Genomic DNA, 22450 nt, shown 5'->3' on the forward strand with positions numbered 1-22450 from the left:
GGGGAACGGAGCTGGGGAAGGGTTTGGAGCACAAGTGTTACGGGGAGCAGCTGAGGAACTGGGGCCGTTTGGTCTGGAGAAACAGAGACTCAGAGGTGACCTTATCGCTCTCTACAACTGCCTAAAAGGAGGTTGTAGTGAGGTGGGTGTTGGTCTCTCTGTACAAGTAATGAGCGGTGGGTCAAGAGGAAATGGCCTCAAGTAGTGCCAGGGGAGTTTTAAACTAGGTGTTGTGAACTGTTACTTCACTGAAAGGGCTGTCAAGCACTGGCACACGCTGCCCAGGAAAGTGTTTGAATCACCATCCCTGGAGGTATTTAAAAGACAGGTAGATGCGGTGCTTAGGGATGTGGTTTAGTGATGGACTTGACTGTGCAAGATTAACAGCTGGACTTGATGATTTTGAAGATCTTTCCCAACTGAAATGATTCTGTGATTCTGTTCTGTTTATCCTCCATTTCCACCATTCCCTCAAGGACGGAAAAGTTCTCTGTGTGATGCTCTTGACTAGGAAGTTTCAGCCCTGCCTGCTGCAAGAATTTGCTGGACTGAAGCAGTGTTGGGTGGACTGAGACCCGCTATGGGGAAGCTTGTGCTTAGATTAGGTTAATCAGAGATAAGTCAGGGAGGTGAAGCGTGTGAGGAATCCGTGGAAGAATTAATTCGTTTATGTGGGGAAAAGCCTATGTATTTCTCCTTGGCTTCTTTGGGAGTGCCTAAGCCTTATGCCAGCATTAAGTCAAGTAGCTCTCTTTTTTATCCTTTTTTTTGCAATGTGGTCTTGATCTAGCTGGTAGCAACAGTTTCTTTTCTGTCAATTAATTAAAATGAGAACAAAGTTAACTCAAGGTGCAAACTCGGTCATTTGCTTTTCCTTCCTCATGAGATTAAAAAGTGGCATACTTACAGCTTTAGTAATTGCAAGAGGTGACTGATGGGAAAATGAAATGTGTGTCTCTTCCTGTGTGGATGTTGCTTACCTGTGATGTGGCTGGGACAGGGGGGAGGTTTTCCAACTCATCCGTATGTCTTTGGGAGTACAAGTGCTTTGAAGAAACAAACCAGAACTTTTTCCTCATTGAAAGGGTGCCTAGACTTATCTAGGGCTACAGCAGGATATTAATAGCACATACTGCATTTCCTTTGCATAAAAATACGAAGGGCACTTTACAGAGAAAAAATCCTGCTGTGCCTTTCTGTCTTTGGGACCAGCTCATCACCCAGCTAAAATTAAAAGGTGAAGTCAGACAGTTCTTGCTCTCTATTTTTAAACTGCTTCAGCATATGAATGTGAGTGTGAAATCTTTCTTTAGGCCTCTCTTAACTTAATTACCTACTTATTCAAAATATTCTCTTCTCAAATGGCTGTGCTATAATTATATTATCTCTTTTGTGGACTCACTTTAGCTACTCAATGTTTGTTTAATTAGTTTTATGCTTAATTTGTAGTTCTGTATTTACTTACAGTGATGGAAGCCTCATGGTAAGTGTTTAAAATCTGTTTTGATCTGTTAAAAAATTAGCAAGTAGATGATGTTTTTGTATATTTGTTCCATATTTTTCTTCTGGAAAATATTGCAACGAAGCAGAAGTAAATAAAAAAAATAAAAAGAATTCAAACAAATTGTTATTAACGTCAAATGAAAACTGAGAATGATGTCATAACTGGAAGTGTTTTGTTACACTTTTTTTTTTTTTTCTTCAAATCCTTTGTTCAGTGCAAGCTTATTCCTACTTCATTTTGTTTATATGCTTTTTTCTTTTGTTTGAGTGAAAGGGACAATGTGGCCCCAACAGAGCAGGAGGTGCAGTGTGACTGCTTATAAGCCATAAATATGTCCCTCTTTTCTACCAGTTTGGATATGCTGAGTTGTTCCTGCATCTCAGTGAATCTATGAAAAATCCCAGTCAACCACCTTTGAAATGAAACTGAATCCTCTTTGCTTGCATAGAGAAGTAATGTTTTCCAGTCTCTTAGTTGCAGCCTGCAGAGGGTGTGCTTTCCTCCTTCAAACCATCATCTCCCAGTGCATTGCTTGTTACGCACCATCCCGTTAGTGCTGTGCTGAGAATCCAGCATTGCACCCAGAGGTATGAAGGAAAAAAGGCATCTGTCTGTCTGTGTCCCCTGTGCCATCTGTCCCTCAATTTCTTTGACTATCAGTTGTTTGATGCGCAGGCTGTGTGACCGCTTCCCAACTGATGCCTTTCAGAGTTTAAAAGATGCTCTGGAGAGCAGTCGGTGTTTCTTTGCATCTTCCTTCAGGATGGGTATTGATCCCAAACACAGTACAAAAGGGAGATATCCGCTCTTTCTCTATCAGTGCTTTCCTGGTTCCTTGCTTTTGCCAGCGAGAGCAGCTGTTGTGTCAGAGATCTTGGGAGAGTCTTCCCTGCAGTTTCCTATGTTCTAGGGGTGATCAGGCTCTGCTATGCTAGGTCGTTTGTTTTGTCCGGTATCTGAAGCTGGGCAAGGTGGTCAGTTCTGAATGCATTTCCTACAGCATCCATATATTTCCTGCAGCATGCACATGGGAGTCTCCGTGTAGTCCTGCCTTTGACAGCTAAACGAGGAAACTGCCTGCTGCAAACCATCTCAGGGTGGCTGGTACCTGGGCACTGAGGTGTGGTTACACCTCTCCAGACAAATCCCACATGCTGTCAATCTGATGTTCTACTTCCACATACCTCCCTCTCCCGCTTACCAGAAATACTGGAGATTTCACAGGCTTGGGTGTTAGATGACAGCACATTTGTATTGCTGGTGAGAAACACGTTGCTATTCATGGTGTTTAGTGGCAGTATCATTAGATAGCTAGACGGTGATGTTAAGTAACACAAACCTGGAGCCGTAGTCTTTTGGACGCATCTTCCCATGCCAAGTGTTGGTGCTTGGAACAGTTTGCCCATTAATTTGTTCCAAGCTTCCACCCCCTCCCTTCCCTCTCCAGAAAACCCTTGGCAAACCATCTCTTCTGTAAATCTTCCTGCCTTGGCTGGCCACTGCCTCTCTGTTCGTGCTGTCCTGTCCTGTTGCCCATTTTTGACTTCAGATTGAAAATTTGTCAGCGCTGAGATCTGTGTGAGCGTTCTGCATCTTGTGAAGAAATACACACACCCTTTATTCTTTCAGAAATGAAAAGTTGCATTTTAAGACTGAAATATTGACACAATGTTCCCCTAGAAGGTGGAGTTTTTGTAAGGCTACTTATATTCACAGATTTTCTTTTTTCCAGCTGGAGGTTGCAGTTCAATATTGGAAATGTTACACTAACAGTACCCACAGAACTTCTGCTGCTGTCACCGTTGTGTCTTCTACTGCTCTTTAGCTTTCAAAAATGGTTTTTTCTGGTGTTTGTTTTTGTAAGTGAACATAATTATTGTGCATCAGTGAAACATATGCTTGGCAAAAGCATCTTGACAAAACTAGTGGGTTTTAAAGGTGTTAACGTACCTCTGTGCTTGAAACGGAGCCTGAAGAATTTATCTTCTGAAATCTTACATTATGCTTTGGCCATTGGAAATGAAGCACCTGACAGCATTAAGCTGTCGGAAGGATTTTCAGTCATGGGTAGCAGCCATTAGGTATGCATTAATCCACAGTAGGAGATCTGGACAGCTTTTGATTTACTAGCACTCATCTGTTCAATCAGCACAGAAGTTACTTTTAAAATTGATTGAAATGTACTGAAAAGGAAAGGAGAATTTTATAGGTATGATACGAATGTAGTGAAACTGAAAATTGTACTTCTGGATAATATTTTAAAGTGCATTTCTCCAAGTCACCAAAGGAACTATTTTGTAGCTGCTATGCCTGTTTAACAATATCCCACCAGTCGTCTCATTTTAAAGAAGACACTTTAAATTCTCTAATATCTTTTCCAATATATTGGATTCAATAACTGGAGAACTAGGAACTATATCTGGTTTTTAGTAGCTTGAGCATTTATACATTTGCTTGAGTACTGTAGAGTTTACATGAACAGACGTTCTAGCTGAGATAAACATATAGTTTTAAAACTAGACTATAAAAGTTCTTGTTTTCTTCATATTGTAGCTTGAAGTAGTTTTAATAGGAGACTTTATTTGAAGAATTTGATGCATCCACATTTTTATTTCCAGAAATGGTACATGAAATGTTTTTATTTAAGTGGCTAATAAAATGAAAGAGCCAGGTCATAAAGCAGTGTTCGTTAAACTGTACAAAAATAATACAAAGATTCCTGTCACGTGATCTGATAATGAAACCGGAGGAAATCACTTTCTTGTGTATCACATCACGCAGGTGGAATAGAAAACATCTTGACGTTAGTAATAAATACGTATATAATATATCAACATTTTTATGTGCGTATATGGGTTTTGTGCATGTGTGCGTGTGCGCACTTATTTACAATTTTATTTGTTTAAGGAATTCCTGTTTTAGCTATTAATATTGCTAACGTTTCCCCGCATATAAATAGTCCATTGTGGTCTCCTACACAGCTGTTGTGTCCTCCAAAAAGACCTGTGCTCATTTAGCTAGGGAGTTGTGTAAAAATGGTGTTAGGATGATGATGATGTATACAATAAACCATACTGTCCAAAAGGTTGATTGGTTTCTTGCCACATTTCTGGGGCAGTATGGGTCAGAGCATTGATGTGATGGGAACTGTCTTCATATTTTCAAGATGTGATCTTGGAATGAGACAGACCTGAACTGTTCCAAATTCCCTCCAATACCGTGGCACACTTTGGTTTTTCTGTCAGTTGAGATTTTGGATTATTGCACGGCCTGTGGCATGATGTAAGTTTTACAGAAACTTCTATAAGGTTCTCTTCTCTAGGCTGTGTGACCTCTGTTGTTAATTTGTGATGGGTATAGCCTGACCTGATTGTTGGAGGCTTGGGAATTCTGCAAGAGTTCAGCTGTTGAGAATTATGTCCAAAGTTGTCTTTACAACTACCTGAAAGGATGATGTAGAGAGGGTTTGTTGTAGGTTGAGAGTAAAGTTGTACTGGAGGAAGTTTAGATTGGATATTAGGAAATATTACTTTGCTGAAAGGGTTGTCAAGCGTTGGAACAGGTTGCCCAGGGAAGTGGTTGAGTCAACACCCCTGAAGTTATTTAAAAGATGGGTAGATATGGTACCTGGGGACATGGTTTAGTGGTGGACTTGGCAGTTTTAGGTTAATGGTTGGACTCTTAGATGTCTTTTCCAACCTAAATGATTCTGTGATTTGGTATGAGAATGGCTTTGTATAGAATGTTTGTCTGTGTACATATACATATGTATACGTCTATAAATACCTTTTCTTGAGCTGTGGACAATAAACCTGATGCGTATCTCCTTGGAGATACTGTAGTCTTGAAAGTAAAATCGGAGTGCCTGCCTGGGAAAGTCAGTCCAGACATTTTGTTCGCTGAGTTGTCCGCAGGTTGTCCTATCAAGGGCTTGGCTTTGTCTTCCTGGAAAAAAATATCTCAAGGGGCACATCAGTCCAGGACTATGTGTAAATGGGGCCCACTGTGAAACTAAACTGCGATGTGCATTTGGCGATTGTTGGCTTTCAGCCATAGAGCAAGTTTCACAGAAATGGTTCTGAGTGCTGCTGTATAGATTTTGCTTCCTATGTCAGAACTGGTGCTAGTCCCTTGCTGGCAAGAAACACATCCGGCTTCTCTTGCAGTGCAAGCGAGCCCCACAGCCCAAGAATCGTGGGCCAGAAATAACATAGGATGCTGGGCATTCCTGATGGGAAAAGTGGGTGATACTAAAGGCAACTGTGACTATACAAAACACAATGTTTGGCTGTTGAGTTGCTGTCTGGTGCATTCTTTGGGCACCGTTTCTCTTCAGCAGTGGACCATGAGCAGTTTCTTCTGCCACTACCAGCACAGGAGTAACACATAGCACAGGAATAACTCAAAGTCCCTGTGATTGCAGTGGCTCTGTCTACTGCCAGCCTGTCCCACCCACTCACTGAACTCTTTGGGGCAGTAACTTTAAGTTTCTGTGTTGCTGTCAAATGCCATCTCACTTTGAATCTCGCTCTATACCTAATAGAAGTTGCTAACCGGTCGCTGCAGAATCTTCAAATTGTAGTGCTGGTCCCGTATAGCTCTATCATAGTATGGTTTCTCTGAGTTGACTAATCCATTGCAAAAATGGATTTAGTAAGACAGTTTATCAGTGGAGATTTGCATTGGTATATAATTGGTTAAGGATATAAGCTGAAATTTAAATTTGTACTTAGATATGGTTTTTATTTAAAACAGTATCCTACTCAGAATTTCAGTGACATATTTTACAAATTGCTCCTCAGATGCTCTTTCATGAGCTCAAACAGTTGTGTTATAAATGAGGAATGGATTCAGGAGGCTTCCCAGTATTATTGATCATCTTGTAATGTTTTCCAGATGGCAGAACATGATGTAATCCATACTGCCCTTTTTGTTTTGCTGCACTGTATACTCAGTCATACCTAATAAGTAACCAAGAGACTTTCAGAAGCTCATCAGGCTGTAACGATGATAGCTAGTTAATCCAAATGCTCTTTATTATGTTATGAAAACTGCAGATTAACAAATCACTTGTTGGTGAATGCAGGAAGATTGATTGCTACTCAAATCTCTGTGAGAACTAGATACGCAACACGGATTAGTTTAGCTCAAACTATGCTTGGTTGAATTAATTCCACTTTCCTCGGGGCTATGAAGTAGTTTACATCTGTTCGAGTGTGAATTTCTCTAGCAGCACTCCGTAATTTTGATTCCTCTTCTTTGGAGAAGCGATGGAAGTGTTTGTTGCTGTTTCCATTGATCTGAAATAATACCACAGCACTAGCATCATCGGTTGTGTGGGCATGGTGGCTAAGTTCAAATTAATTGCAGCTTGCAGTTGCTCAGAATTCTGCCAGTGTTTGTGCAATAATGTTGTTTACTAACTGGTGCTTTTATTAGGCTGACAGACCATCATTTGAATGGCAAACCCATCAATTTTAAGTAGGTGCTTAGCTCAGGATTTTCTCAGCATTTATTGAAGGCGCCAGGGGTATTGCACTGGGACAGGTGCAGTCTTGCCGTGCAGAGGCAGGATTTGAGGAGTACATAGGGAATGAAAGCTCCCTGTGCATTCTGACATCCAGCTGTGTAGGGTTTCTCACTTGAACCCACTTCCAACAGGTCTTTGGGGGAGATTAAGGCTGGGGTAGGAGGTTTTAATCTACTGGCAGTTAACCTGTAGAGTGGGTTTTGGAGGCTGTCCTACCCTTTGGTTAAGCCCAGAAAAATGGGATGGAGAGAAGAATGCTGAAGGAAGCATACATGCATGATATTAACTAGCTTCTGGAAGGGAGGAGAAAAATTCCTGTAGTGAGTTTAGTGATGGTCTCACCATTCATGGAGCAGCTGCCTGTAGGTTGCCTTGGGTAGGACACAGATCGCTGGGCTGGTTGATCTGGTCTGGCACTTTCTACCCTGTCTGTATGAGTTCAGGCAAGAAGCGTTGGAACAGGAGCTGAGAAACATTGGGAAGGAGCAGTTTCTAGCACAATTCTAGGCTCAATGCTTCTGCTATGTGTACTGGCCTTATTGTTTTACTCAGTGACTTCCTTAAGTGGTTTTTATCATGGGTAGCATTGCCTAGCTGGTAGCTGTTTTTGTTTTTCCTTTATTGTGTCTCTTGAGAATTTCAGTGTCTAAACACCCCCTCATATGGGAGGAGGGAAAGAGGAGAGGTTTACATGAGGCACATGTCTCGCTTTACATTATCCTGATGTTTTCCAGTTTGGCTTCTTGGAAGGAGCATTTGTTGTTTGTAGTCACTCAGTCTGGGCTTATTGATCCAAGCTGTCTTTGCTCACTCTGGTCTTGCTGGGGATGAATGTGCTCTGCCATTCCGCTTTCTGTGGCTTGTCCTGTGAAACAAAATTGAGCTTTTGGAAATGGGAGAGTAGCAGAGAGCTAATTATTCATCAAATATTCCTCAGAGTCCCAGGGAAGGGCTGTGATGCTGTGTTCCAAAGCCTCTTTCTTGGTGTCTTTTGCAAACAATATGTGGAAAATGGGCTCACCACTGAAATAAGGGCTGGGAGAGGGGACAGGAGAGGGGAAGGAGTCCTGAAAGGATGTTTTTGTCACCTTCTTCCACAGCCCTTCTCCGTTTTCTCCCCTTCAGCAATTTTTCCTTCAAGTTCTCTCCCAGACAAAAATCTTTCTAGTCTTCCTATGCCCTGTCATGTCCTGGTCTGCCAGATCCCTAGTTTCTCCTCTACCAAACCTTCTTTGGTTTTAATTTTTTGGGGTTTTTTGATGTGTGTGAGAATTGGCTGCTACTCCCACAACAGCTAAACCTTGTCTGTAAAGTACAAGGGAGAGTTATCCATCGCTTTTTCCTGTTTCCAAGGAATGCCAAAGAGAATCACTACAGATTTGACTACTGGAAAGGTTTCTGCTCAGAAATCCAGCCCACTGACTTGGTGTAAGACTGTGGGAATGGAAATCTAGCATTTATTTGTTTGAGAGAGGCCAGAGATTTTCAGAGTTGATAGATAAATTTTATGTTCTGGAAATGTAGCATTTATCAAATGCCTAGAAGTGTTCTATTAACAGAGGCTTTCTGGCACTATGGAGTCTCTGCTCCAAAAAAGTTTGATGAAGGAGGGAGCGACTGTTAAAAAACTTTCCTTCTTGGGGAGGAGTAGGGAGCCCTCTCCTGTATTTTAGAGAGATTGTGTAAAAGGAATGGAAATCCTGCCTCGAAGGATTTTTGGCATGCAGAGCGCTGCTGTAAGCATAAATTTTGTGTTGGCTCAGTGTGCAGACCGCAGGTCTCATAGCCGTAAGCGCAAAAGGTCAGGATTGCATTTAGCCCATAACTATTAACTCTGTGATACACTATTAGTCATAGAAACCTGAGAAATTTGTTAAGATATCCTGAGTTTGATTTTGAAATATTGGGACAGCTTTTAAAATTCCATCACGGTTTAAAGCGGTGCTGCCAGCAGGAAAGCCAGTTACTTGGAATTTGGTGCTTTTAAAAGATTTTACTCCTCTTGTGTTGTTTGTGAATTTGCAGTCATATTCTAGTTTTAAGAGAAAATAGTTATCTGCAAGTGTAAAAGCTGTCTTGTCTCAAAGTAAATTCTTTAAGCATAATATAGTTAAAACACTTTTATGTAAATTCTCAGTTGCAATAGCAGTACAAGAAAATTTTAGCAGCAATAGGTTAAAAAAACTATTGAGATACATATAATTTTTTTTTAATATTGATAATTTTCATTTAAAATTATCAATAATTGTTTGCCAGTCCCCAGTCTCTAATTAATCCCAAGTAGGCAATTTTTCTTATTCAGTGGTATGGTACTGTGGTTGTTTTCTGGGAGCTGAGTTTATCTACATCAGTTAGGTCAAGCTGTAACTTTTATAGAAAAGCTGCAGAGCGAACCATAAATCACTTCTTGTTCACAAATCACTTATTTTCATCTTTAAATGTCAGGTTGTGTGTATTAACCTTGCCCTTTTTCTGTCTAAAGATGGAGGGTTTTATGAGGAAATCATGTGACAAATTGATGTCTTTACCAATGTGTGCCTGTATGTTCTGTCACCAAAATATCTAAATAATAATAATAATAATAATTATAGCAAAACTCAAATTCGCAAAATATGTAGGACTTCAGGGTTAAAAAAACCCCATGGCTTGTAGAACATTTTTTTTTCTAATTAAAGGAAAAGAAGTGGGTTTTTTTTCAGAAATCATAGAACAGGATATCAAACTGTATGGCTTTCCCCCCATATTCATAAGTCTCTTTCTATGCAGAGGCTCTTGAGAGTTGAATGCAGGGGAGTGATGGGACATTAGTGTGGATGGGACAAGCAAAATGGATAATCGCTCATGATCATCCACCTGTCAACCATTTTGTTGTAATGAAATAGTTACTATTTAGGTACATTAAACAAAATAATGTCTCGCATTTGTTTGTATTTTAGCTCTTTCTTACTTAGCATCTCACTGTTTTTCTGCTCTTGAGGGCGATTGCAAAAATGTCCCATTTTGTATTATTCTCAAGATAAGCTAAGCACAGAAGTTTAAATCATTAACTCAACAAGCTACTATTTTCTGAGAGCTACCAGCTTACTCTTATTGTTTTCTTTCAGATTCTTGTTTATATCTGTAGTGCAGAAGGAGAATATGTGGTTTTGTCTGTTTCCCATCATGAAAATTGTGTCATTGAAAAAAAACCCTCTATCTTCCAAAAGAGGTTTATTTTTCTAGCAAAGGAAGTCTCTCTCGGGTTAGAATCTGAGATTGGAGACTGGCGGCTTAAATATTTTATCACTTATAAACTAAACTTATATAATGTGAAAGCTGTTCAGGCTAGGCACGCCTGCATGTCCACCGCGTTCCTTTGAATTATTTTTTCAGTCCATTTATAGGAAAACCTTGAAGTTTGTTTTTTACATTCAATAGTTTTTTTAGACTAGTCCTTTCGGTTACTTATATGCAGAAGATTTTTCCTCTTGATTTCATGAATTTTTTGTTCTCTCAGTAATTATTCAATACCTTACAATCTCACTATACTTGAAGATTTTGTAAGTGAAGTATTGTTTTCTAAAGCTTTCTGTTAAATATCAAATTAATAGGTAGAATTTTCTTTTAGAAAAAAATGAGTAATATGCAAATGGAATTATTTTTTGTACAATTGTCCTATATTTCTCATAGCAAAAATGTCCTTGCTAAAAAACGCAATCTAGTCATGAGGCAGAATTCCTAAACTATTACAACTTTGGGAAGGGTTTTTAAACTTTGTTTCTGAACATGAATTTCAAAAACGCTGTAGAAATTTGTGTTATTGTTGATAAAAATCTAATCTCTACTTGGTTTATCGAACTAGAATATGCTGGTTTTATATAAAAACAGATTCTCATTAAAAGAGAAAAGATTCATTATGCAAGACAAGCTTAAAAAGAAGAAGGTTCGTTGTACTGTTTTACAAAGAACTCTGTGTGTCTCAGCTAAAAGACACACCATGTTTTTGTTAATAAAATTGCGTGTCTCAGAAGCTGGTTTATTTTATGTTGCCGTGAAATTCTAAAATTCTGCAGTGGAGAAACTTCTTGTTTGAAATAGATCAAATAGATTCATTAGTAATTAGTCACATCTCGTGGAACCTGGCAGATGATCTTTTTGTCAATGCATTTACTTGATTGTTAAGTGTATATATACACGAAGTATAACATAACATTAACTTACAGACTGCCCTGGTCTTAAGTTCTGTTTCAAATAGTTTGTTCTCTTTCAAAATATGAACTTACCATAGGCCAGTGCTTATCTGCCTGGCTTCCTGGCTGACTGAGATTTAAGCTATACCAGCTTGGACAATGCAAGCAGTTGAAGCTTGAGTATTTACGTGAGTGCTCAGGAAGAACATGGGGAATTACTGAATTATCAGTAAGAGGAAAAGCTCCAAAGCTGAAATAATGGATCAGAAAAGGTAGCGTGTTCATTTAACTTGATATTGTTTTGCTATAATATACTTAGAATAACATTTAATTGTTAATGATATTTCTTTCCTAAGTCCATAAAAAGGAAAGGAACTTGGGGTCTCTTAATACCGTGTGCAACTATTCCATCTTTCGTTAGAAGCTTTTGTGCCTCCAACATGTAGTATTAGGATGTTGATTAGCAAAGGTAGTTGAAGTTCTGTGTGTTCTGGTTGTAATTCTTACTGTGATGGTGGTGGCGTTCGTAAAGTCATCTACCTCTGTTGAAAGCATAATGCACAGACACAAGAGAGAGGATTTCAAGGTATGGTTTATTTTTCTTAATTGCTCCACTTGCCCTTGACAAACATGCTTTTTCTCAAACGTGATTTGGAGTTATTGTTCCCAAGTGGATTCCAGCAGATACAGATGCCGATCTGTGAAGCGCTTAATTTACAAAAACAACTATCACTGAGATAACTGTGGAAATGTTCTCTGCTGCTTTCAGATGCAGACAGTCTATTTTTGACCTGGAGACCAATATCAAGCCCTGGATTTTGTCAGGTCAGGGGGTGGGCACCAAAGACCTTATCTCTTTTTTTCCTTTGTTGACAACATATCCTTATCCTTCCTGGGTCCTGAGGTGACTGATAGTGCTGGTATCTAAAATACCTAGATAGGAGAAGTCATGAACTTATTTTTCTATTTTTAAGGATGCTCATTAAAGTTGCTAGCAAGGCTTTTTGAGCTGCAGGGCTATGGGACAAGACTGGGGGAGAACACTGCTAGCAAGACCAGGAAACCATAGAAAAGCGTGACGCCTTCAATAGTGCTTTGTTAAATAGAGATGTATTAAAAACATAAATTAGTGTTATATAAGCGTAAACACTTTGCAAGTATTGAATACCTATACACTTATTTATTTATTTACTGTTTTTATTGTACTTTCAGGATAAGTGTATTTTTTTTGGTGTATTTGGGAAATTTTTAATTACACAGTTAACTTTTTTGATTTGTTTTTAAGGAGGACCAGCGGAATTGCATAGTGTTTTATTTAAGGAAAAGTTCTTTATGCGCATTTTCAGAAAGATTTATTGTTAGATAAGCAGCTAAAACTCAGTTATATGCCTTCATAAAGGTAAGAAATTGAAGAAAGCTTCAAAATAGCAAATTAGAAGGAGCACATCAAATTCTCTGCAGACCATTAGAATGCATAAATGAGTGCTTGGTCTGTTTTGGGGTCTAGTAGTAGCCAGATTCGCTCACGTTATGTTAAATGAATTTTTTTGTTTAACCATCAAATGTCTTGGTTCAGCATTGCCCCCTCCCTGTTGCCCAAAATTTTTGGAACTTGCAGTGTTGCAAAAGCAAAGCAGCTTAGTTGCAGAGTTACGGCTCTGTCTCTTTGTGGGTTAACAATAAAGAATTAAATAACTAACAAACTGTATGCTTTATTTGGATTTATTTATAGTGGGATTTAAAACTAGAATAAAATAATGTAAACAAACTGTAACTCTGAAAATTTAAGGAAACTGCAATTACAAATAGATTATACACAGTTTTGCAGAAGAAATGATGAATGTCGTCTCAAAAGAAAAAAAATTCATAAGAAGTTGTGCATAATTTCTTGTTGTTACAATATTACTACACATAAATGGTGGTGGTTTTGACAGAATTGTAGTTTTTCCTCTTTTTTCATTCTCTTTTGTATCATAACAACTCTCCCTTTACTGGAGGGAAGGAGGCAAAGGGAAAGGGAAGAAACAGTTTATTTAATATGGGTGTTTAACTGGTAAATGGTTCCCAATCTAAAGACACGTTTGCAAAATCTAATCAGGACGCTAAAGGAGGAAATGAAAATTCACAAATTTCTGTATTAACAGAAAAATGAATGCTCTTTAGAATATTCAGTCTGTATAAAATGTAATTACTAATAATCATTAAGGTGACTCTGTCTCTTCAACTTAGTCTTACCATGGGAAATGTATTACAGGAATATTTTCCTTCTGTAGCAACATGGAATTTTCCCTTTGTTCAGTGGTTACCGAGATTTTTTTCTGCCATTTGTTGGCATGCCTACAGCCATTATGTCATCAGCAACAGTGGTAAATTATACCTGAAAACCAAAATTAAAGTGACAAATAATATCTATTTGAACTTGCATTAGTGAAGCTTGGCAGAAGCAATACCTGTGTGTGTATAATCTTATTGGGCAATGGATGCAAATCTTTGTATGAGATGAAAATACTGCTTTGAACAAAATAAAACTGAAATTCTTTCAGTATCACTCTTTCAATATATATTTTTAATCAGTTAAAAAGTAGTTAGGAGAGCTGGTCAAATATTCCTTGATATCGTGCTTCTTATTTAGACCCGTGTAGATAATTTCTCAGTTACAGTCTCCCAGTTACAAGTGAAAAACAGGCATTAAGTAAAAACTACAGAATAAATCGTAGCTTAAATTTACCCGTTTTTCCTGCAGTGACAAAGATCTTCATATAATTTAGGAAAATGGTGGCAATATATTGTATCAATTACTATTATGATTAACGGTTTCTGTTGCAATAGTCCCCCGAGTGTTACTCCTGTATAACCGTATACGGCACTGATTGTTAACTAAAAAATCCGGATTGCACAACTTACTCACTCTTTGTCCTGGGAATTTATAATTCTAGCTGCATAGATTTACCAAGTACTCTTAGAAAAAATGTAAATGTAAATCTGGCAGCACAGACTGCTCTGAAGCACTCTCTGATTCCATGGACTGCAAGCATAGAATCCCTAGTGACTCCCAGTACTAGATAAATAAATATGAAATAAATAGAACTATGAAATAAATAAATAGAAATATGAAATTAAAACCAGATAAATATGAAATAGTTTGCTTGTTAAAAAGTGCACATTCTGTTGTTTGAGGGATTTTATGTAGCTTCTGGTTCGAGATCTGCAGAGTTGCTGTATGAAAGTGTTTATCTTTTCTTAGTGTCATTCACCCGTCTTGAAACTGTCACAAAAAAAAAATATACTTTTAGGGGAGGCAGGGAGAGAGTTAGGAAGAACTACATTAAAGAATGAGCTTCTTTTATCTCAACCAGATCCTCTCTACGTCTCCAGTTAGAGAGTTGGGATTTCTTCTTTGAGCCACCTACCTTCAACGATTTAAACAGCCAAAATATTGTATTTGGGTAGTAGAAATTACATTCTCTGCATTAAGGTTTGTCATGGTGACTTTTTTTAATTGACCAATTCAGTTTTCAGGCTTTTCGTGTATCAAACGAGCAACACAGCCCAGCAGAGTATTGGAATTGTGCTGAATATAATGGATTCCTTCAGTGGTATTTTGCTGTCCTTTCACTCGGAGTTTGTTTTCTAAAGCAGTGACCTGTGTTTTTCTGCTTTTGTTTTAGCTGGAATGAAAGCTATAGAAGGTTCTTTTCAGCGGATTTTACCACTGATTGTCAATACAGTTTGAGCAGAATGTTTCCCAGTAAATGAAGTAGCAAAGAAAAGTTAATAATCTCATTGTTGACGCAATGTTGTTATGGCTGAAGACTGGAGTTGCTAAATTAGGAGCTAGACTTTCTGATTCTGGCAGCAACCTGCTGCGTACAGCACTGTAAGCAAACCTGCGTAGAAGTTTAAGATGTGAATTTCTCATCTACACAGTCTATCAAACATCACCTTGATGGGACATGAGGTTTATTTATCTTTTAAAAATACTCTGAACCATTGTTAAGGTACACAAATAAAATCAGGAAGGAATTATATTCCTTAGGAATAATTAGCTCCTGAACAGTTCATTGCATGTACCTTTTTATCCAGTGCATATACATTATAAGCATATAACTAAGCAAATCATGCACTTTTAGAAATCCTATGATACCAATAAATGTATTCTGTCTTATTACCCCTAAAAAGCATGAAAATCTTCCTTTCTGGGAATATGTGAATACATTTCATATACTTTTTTGTCTCTTCAACATATATCACAGTGGGCTTTTCCCAAATATTAACATTTTAGAAACTCCTGTTCAGTTCTCTCTGATTTGTACTCACAATTGAAGTTTAGGGTTTTCTGTTTGTTTTTTTGTTAGTCCTGCTGGAGCTTGAAAATTTATTTTGGCATTAGCAGTTCTTTTTCTGAATCTCTGCTTGAGGAAGCACTCCCAAGTAAATCCTCCACATGTCCTCTGGTATCTGAGCAATATAGATGTTAATGTCCAGTATTAAGCTTAGTTAGACAGCCCACAGGATGCATAAATACTAAATTTCTCAATAAAATTCCTAAAGAAAGAATATAAATCTTGCCTTTATTGAGCAGGAAAATAATCTCATTGCATTCAGTTAGTGAGTTCAAGTACTCCTTTATGAATGACTGATGCAGGACAATTTGAAGCCGAAGTTGGATTAATTCTCACTATGAATCTTAGAGCTGTTGCATTGATGGATATTTGTTTTGTTATATTTTTGGGGTTTGAGAGAAAACCAAAACAAAAATGACCTTAAAATAAACCAAAACCTCGTGAGGTGTGGGTAATCCTGGCCATTCTCATCGAAACATTCCCCCTAAAAGGCACGTGGAATTAGTGATATTTTTTTTTATTTTTTTTCCCCGTTGTAGCACAACTGGGATACAGAAACCCCATTTTCTGTAGCGAGAATGCTTGGACGCCCTCCAGTCGAGTGAGAACAAAGAGTTGTCTGTCAGGGTCCCGGGAGCCCCACATCTGCTTTTTCAAACAGGATGTGGGGAAGGGTAAAAATCCTCTCCATCTGTGACGCTAACATGGCTTTGAGAACACCTGGAATTACTAGACCCAGCATTGGAAGCTCGTTGCTGGGGCTTAAATGCTTTTAGATTAAATGCTTTTAGGGGCTGATGTTTGGTGTTGTGTGGGAGCTTAGGGTTAGGGCAGGTTTTCCACTGGAGGATCTGGACCCTAAAATCAGAACCCAGTCCTTCTTTGGAAAATTGTAAAATAATTTCGACATATAATTTCTGGGGAACTGTTTAGCCTAGTTTTAGCTTTTATTAAAACAGCAACAAAATCTTTTGAGTAATTTTTAGCGTGTTTCACTATCCACTCCGAATTTTGTAAGCAAGGGCATTAAATTTATGTGTTTGTCTTTGTTAACTGCTGTGTTTAGGTTGATTTCACTTGTATGAATGTCCAACAAAGCAGAGAATATTAAGCACACAACCAGATTGTGTAAGAGAAATTCCTTCTGTGCTTCAAAGAGTATTAAAAAATAGCTGTATGTTTTCAGGGGAGCCTGAAAGTTTTCTCTGATCAGTGTGCAATGAGGACAGCCCAAGTACATCATATTATCAGTCAGCTTTTAACAGGATACGATTTGACAGTTACTCAAATAATTGGCTAGCTAATAAAAATAGGAACAAATATTTTGGCCAGGGACAGTCTGAGAAAGGAAAATTGTTTGTAGACTTCATATGAATTATTAATCTGCCTCTGTTTTCAACTAAAGATGCTCACCATGAATTCTGTTAAGAGTTTCAAATAAGTAGTGATATTTAATTTGATTAAAGCTGTCTCGAGTTTCTGTATAATATATCATACAAAAAAGATTGTTCAGTTTCTGTTTGTTTGTTTGTTTTTTAATTTGCAATGGAGAAACAATAATGGGCTACCATGTCACAGCTCTAACACTTCTAGATTTCAGGTATAGAAATAAAACTTATCTGGGTAACTTATAAAAGCTCTTCTTTCTATTATATTCTATTGTTCGTTTGAATCAATGGCAAATTGATAGCTGCATATTAATAAGCATTAAATTCCTCAATATATGAGTAAAGAATTGGTTCAGAATACATGCTACGATATATTATAGAAAGTAGTCATAATAAAAAACGTGGTTACAGTCATCTTTATTTCTGGAATTTTAAAGTTTGCAGGAAAACTCTGAAATGGAAAGGTTGACAGCCATAATTGTAATTCTGTGTTCTTGAAACTAGGAGGTAAGTACATTAATGACTGCTTTTTGTATTCACTAGTCATAGTTTATTATAGCACATAATCTTAAAAATCCATCAGCTTGTGTTTGATGTTTTTAATATTGGAAAAAAAACTGCCTATGAAGGAGGATATGAAGTACAGATTGTGAGGCAGCTGAGTGCGTGTTAGTTCTTGTTGTTTCATTTTTATGGTCAATCCCAAATGTTAACAATGCTCACAGCTTTTTTGGTCAGCAGAGTTTCTACTGCTTTGTCTCAACTGCAAGTCTGAGTGATGTGCTTAGGGGTTTAAGATATGATTGTTTGGAAGTCAGCTTCAGTTACTCAGAATGAAGGTTCAGTTTCTACTGTTGTGTAATTGTCGTCTTAAAAGAGAATCTTTAAATTGCCAGAAACTACAACAGATTTAATGTGTCACATCCACATGGGCTGGTCACATCCTTCTTAACAGAGAAGTCTGTAAAATACTGAAAGTAGCACTGCACATATCTACTTCATCAGTTCAAATAATAAGATTATTTGAATTTAAGAAGTGGAGAATATTTTAAATGGAAAAAACCCTATTAAATTAGGTGGTAGGAGGAAAATCCTGGTGACAGAGCATCTGTGTTAATCTGGATCAGAGTTTACCTTCACTCTTTCTTCTGACGTCCTTAACACTGTGTAATCCTCCACAATCTAAACTGGGTATGCACTGCTTTTTCTGTGAACAAAACATCAGCTAGACAGGGAAAAAAAAAGAAAGAGTAACAGTTAATACCCCACCCATATATAAGTGAGGTTTTTTCTGATTGTTTGGGAGAAAGTATCACAGTTGTTATAACCTTTAGAATAATTTTCCATTACATTACCACTGGCAATCTATTAAACGTTTAAGAAATTTGAATTTCTCTATTGCTGTTCTGGAAGGTTTGAATCACACGCTGCAAGAACCTACTATGCTGTTGGCTTTTTGGAAAAAAGTGCAGTGAAAATTTTCCTAGATGTTGGCTGTTAAAGTAGAAACATCTTCCATAAGAGCCATCTCATGCTTTCTGAGTGCACTAATAGTAAGTTGTTTATGTTAGAAACTTGTGTTTAAAAAAAATAGTAACACCTGACATGAATTGACCACTCTTTTATCCTTTTCAGTCAAATATTTTTAAAGTAATTATTTTGTGATTTTTAAGATGTATTTCTTTATATTTCTAAGAAGCACAGTTTAACAAAAATATAACAAAGATGAATGGTGGTAAGGAAAAATAATGAATCTATTGAACAAAGCATTTCATCAGTATGGGAGAGTAGTCAAAATATTATGTAATTTCTGCCTTTTTGAAGTTAATATATTCATATTGATGCTGGCAATGAAGTAAATTTTCTTGAACTCCTCACAGAGCTCAGTAATTAATGTTCTATGCTGTCCAAAGTGCTCAGGGAATGAACACAAAAGTATTTTGATGTTATAATTAAATGTCAGTGTACTACAACACTTGAACAATATGAGCTTTTTATGTCAGTCAAACAATTCTTTGATGCATTTGGCAGTAGGTTTTTGGGGGGGATATATAAAGGTTATATTACATAAATACTGTTAATTACCATTAATCCACATTGTACAATATAGAAGTCACCTAATGATTATGTAGCTTTTTAAAATAGTAAAGGATAGAGACATTGTTTTTCTTTGCATCCATTTAAATATCTTGAAAGGAGTTTAATTTTCTTTCATCTGTGTAGGTTATAGTACTGGCTGTACAGCCAGTTTTGTTCTTTCAACTCAGGGGAAAGCGTTCGCTGGACAAATATACCGTAGCGTGTTACCGCTGCCCTTTAAAATGGAATGGAAATACAGAGTCTTTGCCTATATTGTGAACTCCCTGTCTGTAGACAGATACGTGTATCATGCAATCTCTTCTTTCTTCTGTATATGGTGATTTTTGGTATGGTTTTTTTGGAGATGAGTTTAGGAAGCTTGAACCTAGCTGGCTTTCTTGAAAAACAGAGTTGTTATTAGGTTAATTTTGATTTTTATTTACAAAACAATTACCAGTGCTTTATTGCCGACTCCTGGGAGGTCTGTGAAGAGTAATGACTGGAATATAAAGAGGATGAAATTACAGACAATGCAATAATCTGCCATTATAATGCAATAACTAGTTAAAAAATTAATAACTAAATAAAAGAGCGAGGACATTCTTTCCCACGATATCTAGGGCAGGAACAGTCTATTGGTGCTGGAAAAAAGACCGGGCAGTTGCAATAAAACTGCTGTATTACCCACCTGGCCATAGGTGGGGGACTTCAGACTGGGGGGACTGCTTGCCTCTCGCTCCGTGGTGCCATCGCTCACGACGCTGCCGGCAGGGTGGGCAGACGTCCCACGGCACACGGGGCTGCACCGACAGCCCTGTAGCCAGACCTCTCGCCCTCGATATCGCTACAGCCTAGATTGCATGGGGGCTGAGAGGTCTCGGTGCCATTCCCGTAGGCGCTGTGCATGTCTAACAGGAGCGGTTGCGTCTACCTCAAAGACTTTGTTAAGGATTAGAGAGCTTTAGCAAGGATTGTGTGGTTTTGTTGTTCCGAGCGTTGGAAAATGCAGTCATGGCTTACGCGGGTAGAGGTTACAGTCTGATTTGAAAGATGAGCTGCAAGAGGTTTCCATAATACCGTGAATTGAATAATGCAAGTTGGAGCACAACAGTGAAGATCATAAACATGGAGAGAACAAAGGAATAACATTGAGAAGTGAACTGGGCACTTGTGGGAGCACTCGGGTTGCCTTGAGACAAAAGTAAACAATTTAATAGCAATTTGCCAATATATATTTGGCTACTGGTAAGACTCTACAGTATCTTACATCCTTTTTTTTGTTTACATATTGATTAAAAATAGAACATATTACTCTCTCATATGAATGAACTGGGATACTCCCTGAGTGCAGTTTAAAAGATCAGTATTATAATTTAAACCATAGAAAACACAGGTGCAGAGAACATAAATAAGATAGCACATGCTGTGGCCATTCCATATCATGAACTGTTAATTATCCTTCTTTACTTGTAACTGAATATAGCCAAACCAGGCTTGTGTTTATGAACAGGAATGGGTGATACTTCTTTTCAGATTCCTTGACGAGATTACTATATTATCTGACACTCTTGACAAAAAGTCATTTTCTTACCTCTTAGCCTGTCTAGAGCAGTAGACGACTTCTTTTTTTTTTTTTGCAGCTTGATGACAGATGAGACCAGTGTGCTGCACGTGGGAATATTCCATGTGCTAAGATGTAAAAGAATAAGTTTTATAGGAGAGGGTTAAGAAGGCTTGTGCCTTTTTATTTTAAATGAGCATGAAAAGCATTGATGTGGGTCATTAATGGTAATAATCAACTGTAAGGAAAAGGCACCGGCCTGGAGGCTTTGTGGGGATAGGGAAAGGCCGTCTGTGTTGAAGCCACAGTTTTGAGTGTAAAGCTCTGTTGGTAGGATCGGAAATTGGTCGTTTTTGGTAACTCTAGCACAGCAAACTAATAGGTCTGATTTGGATTCTTAGGGAATAAACATCTGTATCACAAAACCTGATTCTTGGTCTCTGCAAAGGGAGACTGCATTACTTTAACAACTGGAAAGAGTCGATCTTCTCCATTGTGTGGGAACTGCTTGAGTTTATTTTATACGTTCCTGGCTGGGTTGCTGCTGTTTGGTGCATCAATGGGATCCTGGCAGCCAGGCTTGTTGTATTTCCTAGCAGACTGAGGACATTTCTATTTCACACTTTGTAGACCAGGATTTACATGTGAGTGGTCTTCTCAAGATGCTGAAATGGCTGCAGTTTGTTCTGATATGTTGCATATTTTGGCCAGTCACAATTGAGGGTTCTCCATAATTCATATAGAAAGTGTTAGAGAGACAGGAAATATGTCAAAGGGGTAAAAACTCCTTTTGAAACCCGCAAACTTCTGAAGTCAGTGTCAGAATTGTCATCAACTTGCTTATTAGTAATTAAGAGTGATATTTGAGAAATCCCCTACCCATTTGTCATCGTCCTGTCCCCCTGGCCCAGGAAACAACAGGAGCAGACCTACCATAGGAAACAAGAAGAGAAACATCTCCTTTTCTGGCAGTTCACTGTGTGGAAGCAACTTACAGGTTTTTACATCTTTTTTCCAGTTTGGAGAGGAGCCAGATTTATTCAGACCAGTGTTGAGATGGAGAGAGGTTTGTAAAGGGGTCACCAAGCTGTTGGGAGAATTAATGTGACATTGCTGTGGTTAGTGGATTTGTCACTTCAGGGCACTGGTGTGACGATGTGGCTGGTTGATCTCTTCCAGAGACCTCTGGGCTCCAAGAATAAGCTTAAAGGTGATTGTACTGTGTTGTATCATTTACATAACTTACCTATCAGTAACACTTCCCATATTGTCAAATGTATGTGTGTTTATATATGTGTCTGATGAAAGGATTGGGTTCAAAGGATAAACTCTGACAGTGATGTGGACTCAAACTGACATTGTAAAAAGATAAGTACCTCCCCCTTGGTTGTATGATTTTTCATGAAAGAAAAAGCAAATGCCTATATTAGCAAGTTCTTCTTCCACTGCACAGGCGATGCAGGACTTCTCAGGGTGGTTGGACCAGATGACCTTTAAAAGTCCGTTCCAACCCAAACCATTCTATGAATCTGTGATTCTTGTAAGATAAAGGAACAAGTCTGACTATATCCCTTGACTTAAGCTTTTGATAGCTATCTGCTTTGGTTTTGTTCATGGGCATTTTCTTTTGTTAGTGTCTTGACTCATGATTAGGATAAACGGCTGGAATAACAAGGATTTGGGTCACTGTTGATAGTCAGCAATATCCCTAAGTGTGGCTTTTCACCAGTCTTCATGCCATATTAATCACGAAGTTTGAGAGCAGTGGTGGGACCTGTCTCCTTGCTGTCAGTCCCCGCAGCCCGTGTGCTGGATGTGTCAGCACAATGCCACTGGCAGATGGAAGAGTTGCACTAAATATGCAGAGTTATGGTTT

At 38.2% G+C, this 22450-nt stretch overlaps 1 protein-coding gene across 4 annotated transcripts in view; it reads left to right on the plus strand.

Annotated features, from left to right (window-relative positions):
* Positions 1 to 22450, plus strand: part of RBM20 (RNA binding motif protein 20) — a 106065-nt gene that overhangs the window by 13070 nt on the left and 70545 nt on the right. Inside the window, exon 1 of one of the 4 annotated variants that reach the window (XM_069863423.1) lies at positions 11354 to 11475. The exons of the other annotated variants lie outside the window; for them this stretch is intronic. Within the exon in view, the coding sequence (XP_069719524.1) occupies positions 11462 to 11475 (14 nt within the window). The 5' untranslated portion in view covers positions 11354 to 11461. Of the gene's footprint in view, positions 1 to 11353; positions 11476 to 22450 lie in introns of those variants that run through there. 4 annotated transcript variants of the gene reach the window in all.

Source organism: Phaenicophaeus curvirostris, chromosome 9 (genome assembly GCF_032191515.1).
Source record: "Phaenicophaeus curvirostris isolate KB17595 chromosome 9, BPBGC_Pcur_1.0, whole genome shotgun sequence".
In the NCBI taxonomy this organism is placed as follows: Eukaryota; Metazoa; Chordata; class Aves; order Cuculiformes; family Cuculidae; genus Phaenicophaeus; species Phaenicophaeus curvirostris.